Raw genomic sequence first — 13,715 nt, 5'->3', positions numbered from 1 at the left:
TTTTCACGTTATTTCTCTGTTTTCCTTATCTTGAATGTTGGAGTAAAGAGAAGCCTGAAGGAAGATATAGCAAAAATTATACATAGTATATCAGAAGAAAACACAAGGATTATAAAGGTTTACTGAATATTGCACTAGCCTGGAAGTTGTTTTCCATAGCTTTTGTAGGAGGAAGGTGAGCGAAAGGAGTTGTACTGAAAGAATTGAGGGATGTCACCAATCTGCTCAAAAGCATAGGCTACTCTAGGTCTCCAAAAAGTTGGCTGGATGCTTTAGTATACACTATCCCAGGAACTTGTGCCCCTCTGTTTTACTTTCATAATGCCATTCTTCTCCTGTCTCACCCTACCTCCCACCACCTTGTAAGGCCAACACTTTGCCCTGTAAATTGTGAAGAGCCTATATAGTGTTCAGAGGGTCAGACTAGAATTCAGTTCCAATTCATAATCTCTCAGCCACCCTATATCACAAGGTTGTTTTAAGACAAGAAGAATGTGTACTGCCCTGACTTCCTTGAAGGAAGGGCAGGGTATAAATGCAATGAACAAGTTTATTGTCTTTTTGGAAATCAGATAATCAAATTACCTGTGTTAGAAGTTGTTCTCTTCTCAATTGACCATAGAACTGCAACACATATGGATTGGCTCTCACTACATTAGGATCAAAATCTAGAACACGAAGACCCATGAGGCTACGTGCCCGAGACAGTGCAACATAAGCCTGACCATGTTCAAAGACTCGAGCCAAGGAGATCTCAACACAGTCTAGAGACATACCCTAGTACAAAGGAAAAAACAAGTCAGGCAGGTAGCAAGTAACATCCAACCACTGTGTTTTAGGAGTATGTAATAACAGTACATATTTGGAATAATCCAGTCAGGAATACTTAGTCCCCAGCATTACATGAAGATTAGGCTTTCATTGGTGAGAGATAGGGCTGGGATTACATTTGTTAAAGAGATACACTTGAGATTTCAGCATTCCATTTACTGCCCCCTATAATAAATGGATATATAACACAGTGGTTCTCAAACATTTTGCAATGGGACCCACTTTTTAGAATGATAATCTGTCAGGACCCACCAGAAGTGATGTCATGACCAGAAATGATATCAAGCAGGAAAATTTTTAACAGTCCTAGACTGCAATCCTACCCATGCTTTCGCAGAAGTAAGTCCCATGGAGTATCACTGGGGAAATGTGACAGATCTGTACTTTTAACAAATGCAGTCACATACCATGATAGCATCAAGTCCTATATTAAAAATAAAATATTTAAATGAATGGGGACCCACCTAAAATTGGCTCACAACCCACGTAGTGGGTCCCAACCCACAGTTTGAGAAACACTGATATAGCATGCATATTATAACATGCATGCTATAAGTCCCTTTTGTACCTGTTTGTGCTTTTTGTTTCAAGTGGGACAGAAAGATTTTCCTAGAGCTAACAGCAGTCTTTGTTAGACTGTTAAATTTACAAATTATTGCAAAGAGTAAAACCACAGATGAAGGCCTAGACTGCTCGTGGTTAAGAACAGCAGTACTTTTGGTAGGAACTTGAGTACAGATATGCACAGTAGTCAAAGATTCATGCAGCTTAAAATGGTCCTGCTCAAAGTAGTGGACTCCTCGTACTATTCTGGCTTCCTTCATGACTAGATGATGAATCACTAACCTGGCTCTTGTGGATGGAAATGGCCCAGGCAAGTTTTAAGGGCAACTGCTGGCGACTCAGATAAGTTCCTCCTGGTCCCTTTATTACCCATCGTTCCAACCCAACAACATTGGTGATGCCACACAGAAACCTCACTTTCGGCAGCCCTGTAGGAAGAAGGCAAGTCAGAGCCAAAAGTACTCCTATGCTTAGTATATTTAACAATCCCCAGACAATCACACTTTTTGGAATCTGTTGGGAAGCAGCCCAATGCCCCTCCACTTCAGGTAGGGTAGACCAAGAGAACATGGTTGGCAAAACAGAATAAAAGGTTTCCCAGTGAAAAAAGCTATGGAGTTGCGTGTGAGTATAACAAACTTTTTCTACAAGGACAGTTGAATATAATGGGTGGTCCCAAGTGTGCATTCATGAACACACTTGGGAACTAACCTTTTCCTTCAGTTTCAAATCCAATCACTACTCCACGAGCACCATTCACCAGACCCCGGGACACATCAAGATTCTTGGTAAGCATCACCTAGCAGGAAAATGTAGAAATTGCAGAAAGGTGTTGCCCTGTGGCCTTTCCCAGCTAGCTTCCACAGCAGAATATAGAACTCTAAGAATGTCTCCCCCAATACTGAAGAGGAAAGCCTCTTGGTTGACACACTCAGATGTTTGGCATAGGAATGAAGATCAAGGCTTTTCATTGGCATTTGACAAGAGCTGAATCTCAAAAGTATTCCAGAACCACACATTGCACAACCCATAAGTAATAGCTGGGAATAGTAACTTAAATAGTTAAATTACTTAATCTAATAATTGAAGTAATTTTCATCCATTCAGCTGATATGATAGCAATTCGGTCGTGGTCTTCTGATTCATCTATTCTAGCAGCATAGTTCACAATTTCAACCTGCAAGGCTCAGGCACTGCTCACCAGCCATACTTCTATTATATAAGCAACAGGCTTAATAGAATGGAAGGGATGAATAGCTGAGTAGGCACAATACTGAATATATGAGTGTTCAGATCTGCTACCGATATACCAGTTTATCACCAATGGTTGCCTACAAGTGTATTCATGGCTCCCCAATTAACTGTATTAATAGATGCTTGTTACAGAAACCTGTCTAAAACCTTTATTACTCTGCTTGCCTGCTTCTACAAGATTCAGTTAGAATGTATCCATAACTGAGTTCTGAACACACCCCAGGAGAACCAGGAGCTGCTTTTATGAAAGTTATGTATGAAACTTATGAAACTGTAATGCCAGTGAACAAAGTAGGGGAAAGATAAAAACTAGTGCAAGTAAAAGCAAATTCTTTCCACTATCTGCCTCGAGCCCAGGCAATGTCCAGTTTGCTCACCTGGGCACCTTGCTTGAGCTCAATCATGCTGCTGACTGGACACTGTGCATCAAGAATGTTCATCAACACTGGGTCACTATCCACTGCCTTGAAGGACCTTGGTTCTCCTAGGAAACATGACCTAGATGTAAGAACTTGTACCCCCTTTGTCCTTAAGGGTGGTTTCCCCACATGTGTTCCAGCAACTCAGCTGCCCATGGAGGGTTCCCCATCAATTCTTCCACAGCTCCAAACAGTGTGAACTGAGACAGACACTTCCCTTATCAAAAACTAGTGGCAAAATCCCAGGACTGGAAACTTAACAGTTGAAGTGGGACATAAGTTAGTCTTCAATGATGTTGCACATTGCTGTATTTCATTCAGAAAGGAATTGGATAGTTCCCCTATGATGGCTCCTGTGAGAGATGTCCTTTTTTCCCCTCCAATTTTTGGCCTATTTTTCTGTGTTTAGGTACTTCCCAGAAACACCCGTGCAAGTTCAGCACCCTAAAATGCTGCTGTAGCATCATCTTGCATCAGCAAGCAGTCTTTGTCTTTTGTTTGGAAACTCCACTATTCCCCCAAAATGTGGTGGTTGTGGATTTGGTTTTTTTTTCTTGTCTGGACCCACCCTCCAGACACATATGTTCCAAGATGTTCATGCATTTAGCAACTGAGCAGCCAAACCCCCTGTCCATCTAGGCGGATACTACTCTCCTTGGTCAGCCTGCCTTCTCTCAGGATTCCCTTTCCCTGCCTGCTCCCATCATCAGGTCTCACAGTAGCTGGAAGCCTCACTGTCACTTGAAGGAAAGAGCCATTTGTACCAGCTGAAGCCACCACATTCTTACCAGGCAATTCCTGAAGCCGTCTAGCATTTGTGAGCTCCACATCATCCTTGTGAGTGCACAACCGAGTCGCCAGGATTCCATCTCGCTCCACCTTGTGGGTAGCCGTTAGAGTCAGCTGTCTGGTGACCTCCTCTGTGCACCTGGTAAACATGGATGAGGACATCAAGATCAAGAAAGCAAAACTCTACAGAAGTGGTTTCCAACTGTTTTAGCACTGCAACCCACTTTTTAAAAACTCCATCAGGGCCTTACCTACTATAGCTTGACAAGACTAACAGCACAATCCTAGGTATGTCTACTCAGAAGTTAGCTCCAATGTGTTCAGTTGGGCTTACTCCCAAGTAAGCAAGCATCGGATAGCAGCCTAACAAATTTTCAACTTACCTGCTGCTCAAGCCTTTGTTTTTATCCTTTTTTGTCTGGTTGAGTGGCTGCCTTCTGGTGCATTTGTTGAGCTCCACGTTCATCAGAATGGGTCCATTCTAGTGGCCTTCAACTCCCCTTCACCCAGCATTCAATAAGAGCTGAGGCACAGTTGCCTACTCATGAACAAATGCTACATGTGGCCAGTGGCATCACTAGGATTCGCTCACCCCATTCGCTCACCCTCGCTCAGAAGGCCTGCGTATCACCCCATGCAGTGGGCGGGGCAATGCCCCAGGTGGTGGGTGTGGTGATGTACCATCACCCCACCCCCACTGGTTTTTTGGCTGTACCTTTTGTTAGAACACAGATATTTCAATGTGGTTTGTTTCATTGCATTCTGCTTGAAATTACACATTGATTGATATATAACATGGTATTATTCCTCCAAATTCTGATTTTAGTGATTTTGAAAACTTGTAGAGTCTCTCTCTCTCTCTCTCTCTCTCTCTCTCTCTCTCTCTCTCTCTCTCACACACACACACACACACACACACACGTGTCAACTTACTAACACCTTATTGCAGCAGTTCTCAAACGTTTAGCACTGGGACCCACTTTTTAGAATAATCTGTCCAGGACCCATTGGAAGTGATGTCATGGCCAGAAGTGACATCATCAAGCAAATTAAAATAAATTATAAATAATTAAATTAAAAGAAAAGAAATAATTAAATAAGGGGGAGCCAGTCCTGTCCCCCCAAGTGAATCTACTCTGAAGTAAGTCCCATAGTGGTCAATGGAGCTTACTCTGTAGTCTGCCTGCAATAACCCCCCCCCCCCAAAAAAAAAAGAATCAGTGAGATCTTCAGCCCTCCCCAGTACCCAGTTTAAAGTTCTTCTATTTCAGGCATATCAAGATAAAGATCCTCCTGGCTTTGCAAGTGCAAAATAGAAAATTTCCCCTTATCAGTTGAAGCCTCTTTTTGGTCCTTTTTAGGGGGAGGGCTGCCTTCTGGAGCAGCTCCATTGGATCCAGACCATTCTGGTGTCCTCATATTCCCCTTTGCCTGGCCTGACCACCAGCCAAGGCTCGTCTGTCTACTCACGAGTAAATGCAACCATGAGGCTGCTTTGCTTCCCATAGAGCTCAATAGGGCAGCTAGGAGGCAGGGACCTTCTTCTCGGGTGATTTTGGGGGCTGCATTCATTGGATCAGGACCATTCTGACGTTCTTGGGGTCCTCTCAGCCTGCCCTGAGTCCTCTCAGTCCTTACCTGGACTAAGGCAAGTTTGCCTACTCACAAGTAAATGCGGCCACACGACTTCGTTTTGAGCTCCACTCGCAGCTGGGAGGGAGACAGGGACATCCTTCTCATGTTTTGGAGGGCTGCATTCATTGGATCAGGACCATTCAGGTGTCATTGGATTCCTCTCAGCCTGCCCTTTCAAGGGACTATGGCAAGTATGCCTACTCATGAGTAAACACACGATATGGCTCACTTTCCATAGGAATCCATTCATTTTTTCTTTCCGGTTTTTTGGCCATAACTTTTGAACGAAAGGAGGTATTTCAATTCTGATTTTTGCATTGTGTTCTGCTGGACATTCCACATCCAACGGTGTATGGCATGATACAGTAGCTCCTAAAGCCATGATGTTAGCGCATCACCCGGTGCAGCCTGCACCCCCTTAGCGACGCCACTGCATGTGGCTCAGTTTCACTTTCCATAGAGCTCCATACATTTTCCTTGTCATTGGGGGGAGGGGGCTTTCTTCAAGAGTTTTTTGGAGCCTGAGTTAATCAGATCAGGACCTTGTGGTGGTGTGTTCTTCTCAACCTGCCCTTCAAAGTGGACCACGGCACATTTGCCTACTCATGAGTAAATCCACACATGCAGCTGTTTTACTTTCCATAAGGTTCAATACATTTTCCTTGTCAGCTATTAGCTTGTCAGTTTCACAACCAACATCAGGTTGCGACTCACAGTTTGCAAACCACTGCTCTACAGTATTTAAATGAGAAACATTAAGGACTATAGTTGTAACACAGGAGAACCCATGTAGTTTACAAATAGTGTCATGCTTGACATGAACAGAATCCATGAACTGCATGCAGCCAGAAGAGTATCTCTGTCAACACACAGCAGTGGTATCCTTCATTAAAACGTAAAGACCAGCTCTGACTAGTTATCGTCAGCACATGGCCAAGGATGCATGTGCGTGTAATACTGTCATCAGCTGCAACACCAAGTATTTACCTATGAGAAAGCACAAGACCTCTAAAAATAAAGATTGAGCTGATTATAATGACAGATCTTGTTCACAGTGGCACCTCTGATGTGAATCTTTTAGAGATCAGGGTCACTCCTCCTCTGCTGCATTCCAATGGATGCTGAAGACCCACTTATTTACTTTAGACTTTAGGATTTAGTTTTTTGTAGTAAATTTTTGTGGTTTCATCTCCTGATTATGTGATTTTTGTTTAAGTTTAATTGCCATTGTTATTTTTACTTTTAACTAATGTAAGTTGACTTTAACTCCCTGCTGTGAGGGGGAAGTTAGGATAAAATATATATAAATAAATTCCCTTGCATGTTGAGGAAGTTCATTCTTCCTGAAACTATTTGGCAAGGTACCCCACATCAGGGCCAAGTAATCCAACAGCATTTCCCAGTGATGGAAAATGCTGTTCTTCTGTTTAAAGAATACTAGACCCAAATTCTAGGTAGTGTAGGAATACTAGTATTCAAATGCAAAGCTCAGGAGAGGGAAAGAGCTCACCTGCCAAGGCGGACAGCATTCAGAAGAGAAATGAAAGCCTTGTCAGTCTGCCTTCGCACCTCTGTCAGCTCCATGTTCAAGTGAATACATTTCCGCCAGCTCTTTGTCTGTGAAAGAAGACTCCTTGTTTACGTTACAGATTAGCCAGTGGCAGGTTATGTCATGAGAAACAGCAATGGCAGCATACCTGGAAGCAGAACTTAGGCTGACTGGTGGCTTTGCTGACTGGAGGCAGTTGCAGGAAATCTCCACAGATAATCAGCTGAATTCCTCCAAATGGATCTTCACATTTCCTGACAGCTCTGCCAAGACAGCAAAGGGAATATAACTGCCTTCAGCGAGTTGCAGCCAGCTTTCAACAAGATGGCAATACAATAGGTTAACCAGCCAAACTCATGCTACAGTTGCCAAATATTCCCTCACCTACCCTCCTGCTGCCTTGCTACCTGTACTCCCTAGGCATTGCATCTCAGTGAAATTGCATGGTGCAGTTCAGTTCTCTCCCCCATCCCATGCCCCAACTCCCATGCATACATGCATATATACAACTGTTCATGCATACAACAATTCTTCCAGAGTCTCAAGGCTAGTCATCCTAAGCCAATGCTCCCTACCAGAACCTACAAGGAGCTTCAGAGGCTTGATGCATTTTATTTGGTAAGTGGAGGAGGGGGAGAAGAATGGTGGAAAATAATGTAAATAGCACTTCAAGAGTGCAATACATCACATTAACTGCATTATACTACACTAGACAGCAGAGTGGTTAAGACTCAAATTGAACAAATTGAATTTCAGTTTGTCCATGAGCTGACTGGATGACCCCCATCTTAGCCACTGCCACCACACCACCCTGTAGTATGTGGCAACAGTGAGGCACAGTTCAGGGTAATTTAAAGATTGCCAAGATATGGGTCTTTGGGAAATTGGAAAGGGCTCAGACTACAGGAACAAGAAGCCTTCCAGCCAACACACTCTTCTGTATTAAGCTGCCTTTACAAGTGCCTGAACGTGTGTTGCATACAGTAAGAGAAGGAGAGCAAAGAGGCAGAATACAGTTTGCAGCCACAGACCAAGGATGCAAGAAAAATAAGATGTTCAAGTACTCCTTGGCCCACATTTGAGCTCAAGGACTGGTTTTAGAACCAAGGCTCATAAACAGAGGCACAAGAACCAAGCTAAGTAGTGAAGCCAGCTGCCTAAAGGACTGAGATGGCAAACGGCAGATAATTCACTGTCCTCTCCTAAACTAGACATAGAATTGAAGCATACATATTGGAATAGGTATAGATCTAGGTCTGTCTGCTGTAGACTATAGCACCATAGCACTCCAGAAAAGGTTGATGCTTCTCTCCAGGGTACCCCATCACCACTGATAAACACAAGTTATATCAAGAAACTCCCGAGGAAGAACATGACAATCCTACACAATGCAATGTGTGCTGCCCCAATATCTCCAAGCTCCTCCAACCACACATGACTAATGCTTGTGCAAGAAGATTCCCAACAAGGACAGCACCACACACCTGGCCACTGCCTCCAGTTTATCAAAGAATTCACCCTCCACCATCGAGATCTCATCTATGATCAGGTGGCGGCAGCTCAGCCACTGCTGCCGTACCCCTGGCCTCTGAGCCAGCTCAGTGCACTGATGTAAGGGGGCCTTTCCAGAGCCAATACCTGTAAATATTTGAGGAAAAACAGGGAGAGAATGTGTCAAGGACATTCTAGCATGAGGGTCTTTCTGTCCCACCTCTTTCTCACGGTTCTGGTTACCTGCAAAAGCATGGAGAGTGGTGCCACCAATCTGACATGCTGCCACTCCTGTGCTGGCTGTGGCAAATGTGCCATTTGGAGGCAGTGAGGCCACAATCTTTTTCAGCAAGTAGGATTTTCCTGTACCTTTGGAGAAATTTGTTATCTTAGACATGTGCAATCTGAATTTCAGTTCAGCTCTCCTTTCAGTGCCACTCACACCTCCTCCCTGCCCACCTACAACTCCCCCTCAAATCAGAACCATTCAAATCAGGGGTAGGCAACCTATGGCCCACAGGCCCAATCATGCCCACCACTTGAAATCATTCAGCCTGTAGTCCCAATAGGATATATCCACCAAGCCTGCAGTCGTCCTAAAAAAGATTCCGGTTTGTAATTCCATCTATGTAAAGGTTAAAGAGTAAGCAGATTAAGAGCAGAAACTTTCTTTGAGTATCATTCTCCACCTGGGCATGTGCCTCTCCATGCCACATTCATCTCTTTTTTCTCAGCTATATGGCCTAATCAGGAGGTTTGCACATGTGTATCAAACGTGCATGCATTCTTACTATTTATGGACCCAATACCTAGCCCCTATGTGGAAGAAAGTTACCAACCCCGGATTTAAACAGTAAGTAGTATATTTACTACTATTTACAACTTACAAAGAGAAATGACAAACTAGTGAAGCTGGAGAAATATAACTTAGACTGCAACCCTAAAGCTACTTACCAGGGAGTAGGTTCCACCTCGTTCAGTGGAACCTACCTTCAAGTAAACATGCTTTGGATTGAATTGTACATGTAGGACATCATGTAGGACATGTAGATATCAGAATCTATCATCTCTTCTCTTCTTTCTTTCTTTCTTTCTTTCTTTCTTTCTTTCTTTCTTTCTTTCTTTCTTTCTTTCTTTCTTTCTCCCCCCCCCCCAAATCAGGCTCACCAAGGAACTTGTCTATCTGTGAGCTACCTAGGGAATAACAGTGGGAGTGAATTAGCTAGAATCTCCAGGATTGCTCTGCCGTAGAAGGCATTAGGACTCACAACAAACAGAGGCATTAGGACTGCAACAAACAGAAGCATTACAACTGCTAACATAAATAGAAATGCATGCAGGTCCTTTCTGATCCTCTTCTCACCAGCACTGCCTGTGAAGAAGACATTCTTTCCACTCAGGATGGCCCTCAGCACCATTGACTGTTCCTGGGAGAGATTTGCTCGAGGGCACATTGACCAAGACTTCTTCACCTGCTGCCTTTCAGTCACCTGAAGGGAAGTTCCACATTGTCATTCAACATTCTTCCTAAGGCAGAGATTGCATGTACCTCCCCAAATCCAAAGTGTTTAGGTCAAGATAACTTTCCCTCCTACATCTTTTGTACATAGCTGCCAGAGGGGAGAAAATGCCTCTCTACTCAAAGGCATAGCTGTCACTCTGTCCAAATCAGTTTGCAAGTTCATCCAAGGAAAGTGTGTTGTGCTTGCTGATGTGGCATATGATCTTATCCCACCTGTTACAAGCTAGAAACACTCCATTTCAATCTCAGTTCACTGACAAATCCAGTCAACAGGGAGACTTATACAAGCCACCACCCTCTCACCTCAGTCCCTGCATCTGCAATAGGGAATAATACTGGCCTGCATCAGAGGGCTGTGGTAAAGATTGTTGAGAAGGGAAGTGCTTTGGATACGTCAGTTATATACGATTGCTGTAAATTATCTATTTCTAAGCAGGTGCCCCCTATGCAGACATGATGGGAGCCCAAAAGTGGAGAGCACAGAATAGGAGAGACTGTGCTATTGCTGAAAAATGTTTGAGAAAGGAAAAACACTAATTTGTACCTTTTCCCAAAATGTTTCCAGACAAGAGTCAAGACACATGCACCTCCTGCTGCTGCCAAATAAAATTTCCTGTAGTGGAACCCAGCAGAGAGGTAGCCCTGAGCAGAGATGGGGGGAGTGCAGGGATCAAAAAAATCTCTTTCCAGCAATGGCTGTTCAGGAGCAAAGAGAGGCTATAAACTCCCTTCCCCTTCTAAATAACTACAGCTGGAAGGAGAAACCTTTTGGCACACTGTGACCCCAAATTTCTCCCCCCCCCCCGCTTCTACACAATCAGTGTGTATGCTCCATGAATTTTGCAGGGTCCTCACACTTATATTGTTATAGAACCTGGTCATGGAAAACTTTCAAAAGGAAAAGAATCAGACCTACTCTAGACATTATGCAAAATGAGGTGGTAGAATTCTGACATTCAGTGTCCAGGTGGAGGATCATATTTGAGCTCCCCCTCATGCAAAATAATAAAGAACAACAACCACCAATCTTTCATGTAATGAATCAGCAAATCAGCTAGCAACATTGGTTAACTTTTCCTCCAAGATGCTTATTTACTACATGCTGTGACTTTTTCTTGCATGGGGTTGCCTCTGAAATTATTATTCTTCTGACTGTAGGTGGAGAGTCAATCAGAATTCTACCACTTCAGCATACTACCTACTCTTCGTAATGTCCAATGGCTAGATTTGGTCTTACTTGCTGATGACAGCCCAATAATATTATTTACACCACTTGGTTAGTATGAATTTGGCTAAGAGCAGCTGTGGAACAAAGCAAGGGGAAAAGGTCCCCACTACTGATGTCTATAATGGGAATTATTCTTATAGGGAAAAAAACATGATGCTATTAGTGAATATATGCTGCTAGGTTGTACTCCCTGCTTAACCTACCTAAGTAAATAATCATGTTACATTATTCCCTTCTTCCATTCTTCTGCTAGAGATGTATCCTGCTCACCTGACAAACATCTGTCAGTCAGTGTAAGGTTGGATTCAGAAATAATAAAAGACACAAATTTTGGGCTATGTCCCTGTCATGCAGACCCAAAATAGAAAGCACACTTCTGCAAGTAATTTAGACCAGGATCAGAACTCCTTTCAGCACCTGTCTAGGTTTAGAACATGTGAAGCAACAATTTTTAGAAGTACCTATGTGTATACACAGAGTGAATTTCCATCAACATTCTGCAACTACTCCCTGAACCAGGCATATTGTAGGCAGAGCCAGTGACTCCGAGAGGAATTTTATCAGGGGGTACAATAATAATAATACATGTATTTCTATACCGCCTTTCTTGGTCCTCAGATTTCTCCTTAGACTTTATTCAAGGCAGTTTACATAGGCAGGCAAATTAAATCCCTGTAGGGATTTTTACAATTTGAAGAAGGTTTCTATCTTTCAAGAAATCACAACATTCAGATCTTTCTTTCTTGATCTGATCGCACATTCTGGCCTCCATCCTCCCATGCTCAGAGCAGATGGAATAACTCAGCTCAGCTTGTCAGCTGTTTCAGGGTTGCAGGGAGCCAGTGGTAGCCTCAAACTGGCTACCTTTGGATGTTATCTTCAGGCAAATGGAGGCTCAACCCTCTAGATCAGACTTCCTGCCTCTAGACCAGACAAGGGTTCTTTGGCCTCCTTTTGGAGGGACAAAGATTCTTTTGGGCCCTTTCCCTTCTCCATTGGATCATGATTTCTACAAACAACAATATATAAAACTATGTGGGCGTACCAAAACGTGAACGCTAGTCTTCACACAAACTTTTTCTGAGATCCCAGGAAATTTCCAGCTCCCCTCCATTGGCACCCAGGCCCATTTTTGACCCTGGGCCCATGTACAATGCACACCTACATCCCCCTCTCACAGGGCCTGGTGAGATAGGAAAAAATCCAGGAATTTTTTTGGGCCTCTCCTTTGGTTCCTGGGACCCCTTTTTAAACCTGGGCCTGGGTACAAATTACTCCCTTTAAACCCCATCTCGTGGACCCTGGGCAGTGTGATCAGGTCAGATAATCTGGTTTCCAATTAAGCTCCCCCGCCCCCCATCAGCAACTCTCCTTTATAAAGTAACCATTGCCCTTGCAGACAGAGAGGAACCCAAACAGCTAGCCTGAATGTTTGGATCAGTGTTTCTCAACCAGTGGTAGGGGTACCACCAATGGTACTTGAAGTGGTGTCTAGTGGTACTCGAAGGGTCCCTGGACACCTGCCACCTGGCAGAGAGACACCACAAACAGCTGTAGGAGGCTTGGCTCAGTGGGCAGAGCCCTAAAGGATGCTCTTCCATGCTCAAGAAAGCCCTCTGGTCCACCCTAAGCCTCTTACTGGTGTCTGACACATTGCATCAGACCTCCCACCCAGAAGCACTTCCAGCGGTGCTTCCAGCAGGTGGACCATGTGAAGTGGCACAGCGGAGGGCACGCACTGAGACACACTGGTTTAGGCAGAGACCTTACCTGGCTCTGCTCCTCCCCCGAGTCCATTCGGACGCGTTTCCGAGAGGAAGCATCGCACAGCGCCTGGCCTTTCACCGGAGTGCCTGCGACCTCCGCCAGAGCCTGCCTGGCTCTCGCCTGCTGCAGTTCGCGAGCCTGCACAGGGCTCACTGTGTCGAAGGTGCGGGGCAGGCTGGAGAGGAGCCTTGCCCGCTCCGACACGGGCTGCCCAAGCCCTTCATGGGCCGCTTCGGACTTGATACGGAGCGTCTGGACGAAGCGACGCAGGCGGTCCGGGGGGCAGTTGGAGAGCAGCACCTGCACGTGGGTGGGACCCGCGCCCAGCCGGATCGAGCTCTTGCCCTCCTTCACGAACCGCGTGAACAGGCGCACTTCATCCCTCCGCAGCTGGAAAATCCGGGGAGGACCCGGCGCGCCGCTGCTGGCGCTGCTCACCTGCAGCACCAGCTCACGGAACTCGTCCCGGCCCAGGGTAGCCCAGGCATCCCGGAGTAGCACCCGCCTCGGGGCTCCTGCTGCACCCAGGTGCTCGATGGCAACGGTGCAGCGAACCCTCCCGTCCCACTCCAGGTCCGGCTGCATCCTGCTGCCCGAGTGCCCACGAGGAAGGGTAAGAGGGGCAGGGATGCTGAAGGCGAGACCGGCGCTGGTAGAAGAGGCCCG

The 13,715-nt window shown here is 45.0% G+C and overlaps 1 protein-coding gene across 1 annotated transcript; it reads right to left on the bottom strand.

The window, feature by feature from the left end:
- Positions 1 to 3: 3 nt before the first annotated feature.
- On the bottom strand, positions 4 to 13,634 carry PIF1 (PIF1 5'-to-3' DNA helicase). The gene is made up of 12 exons (XM_066624054.1): positions 13,053 to 13,634; positions 9,896 to 10,022; positions 8,776 to 8,901; positions 8,526 to 8,679; positions 7,190 to 7,304; positions 7,003 to 7,109; positions 3,857 to 3,996; positions 3,027 to 3,133; positions 2,107 to 2,194; positions 1,678 to 1,823; positions 586 to 777; positions 4 to 54 (listed from the first exon to the last, which is right to left on the bottom strand). The coding sequence occupies exons 1-12, from the start codon at positions 13,632 to 13,634 to the stop codon at positions 4 to 6; spliced, it is 1,935 nt and encodes a 644-aa protein (XP_066480151.1).
- Positions 13,635 to 13,715: the final 81 nt, after the last annotated feature.

Source organism: Tiliqua scincoides, chromosome 4 (assembly GCF_035046505.1).
Source record: "Tiliqua scincoides isolate rTilSci1 chromosome 4, rTilSci1.hap2, whole genome shotgun sequence".
NCBI classification, from domain to species: Eukaryota; Metazoa; Chordata; class Lepidosauria; order Squamata; family Scincidae; genus Tiliqua; species Tiliqua scincoides.
Note: the sequence above shows the minus strand (reverse complement) of the source record. Positions and strands in the feature narration are given on the sequence as shown.

What these genes read in the sequence shown, in the direction of transcription:
- PIF1 (XM_066624054.1), bottom strand. Translation starts at nt 13,634, where the DNA reads ATGCAGCCGGACCTGGAGTGGGACGGGAGGGTTCGCTGCACCGTTGCC. An exon ending in AAACTGGAGGCAGTGGCCAG is followed by an intron (nt 7,305 to 8,525) that starts GTGTGTGGTGCT and finishes CTGTCTTGGCAG; the next exon opens with AGCTGTCAGGAAATGTGAAG. An exon ending in ACGGCTTCAGGAATTGCCTG is followed by an intron (nt 3,134 to 3,856) that starts GTAAGAATGTGG and finishes CATGTTTCCTAG; the next exon opens with GAGAACCAAGGTCCTTCAAG.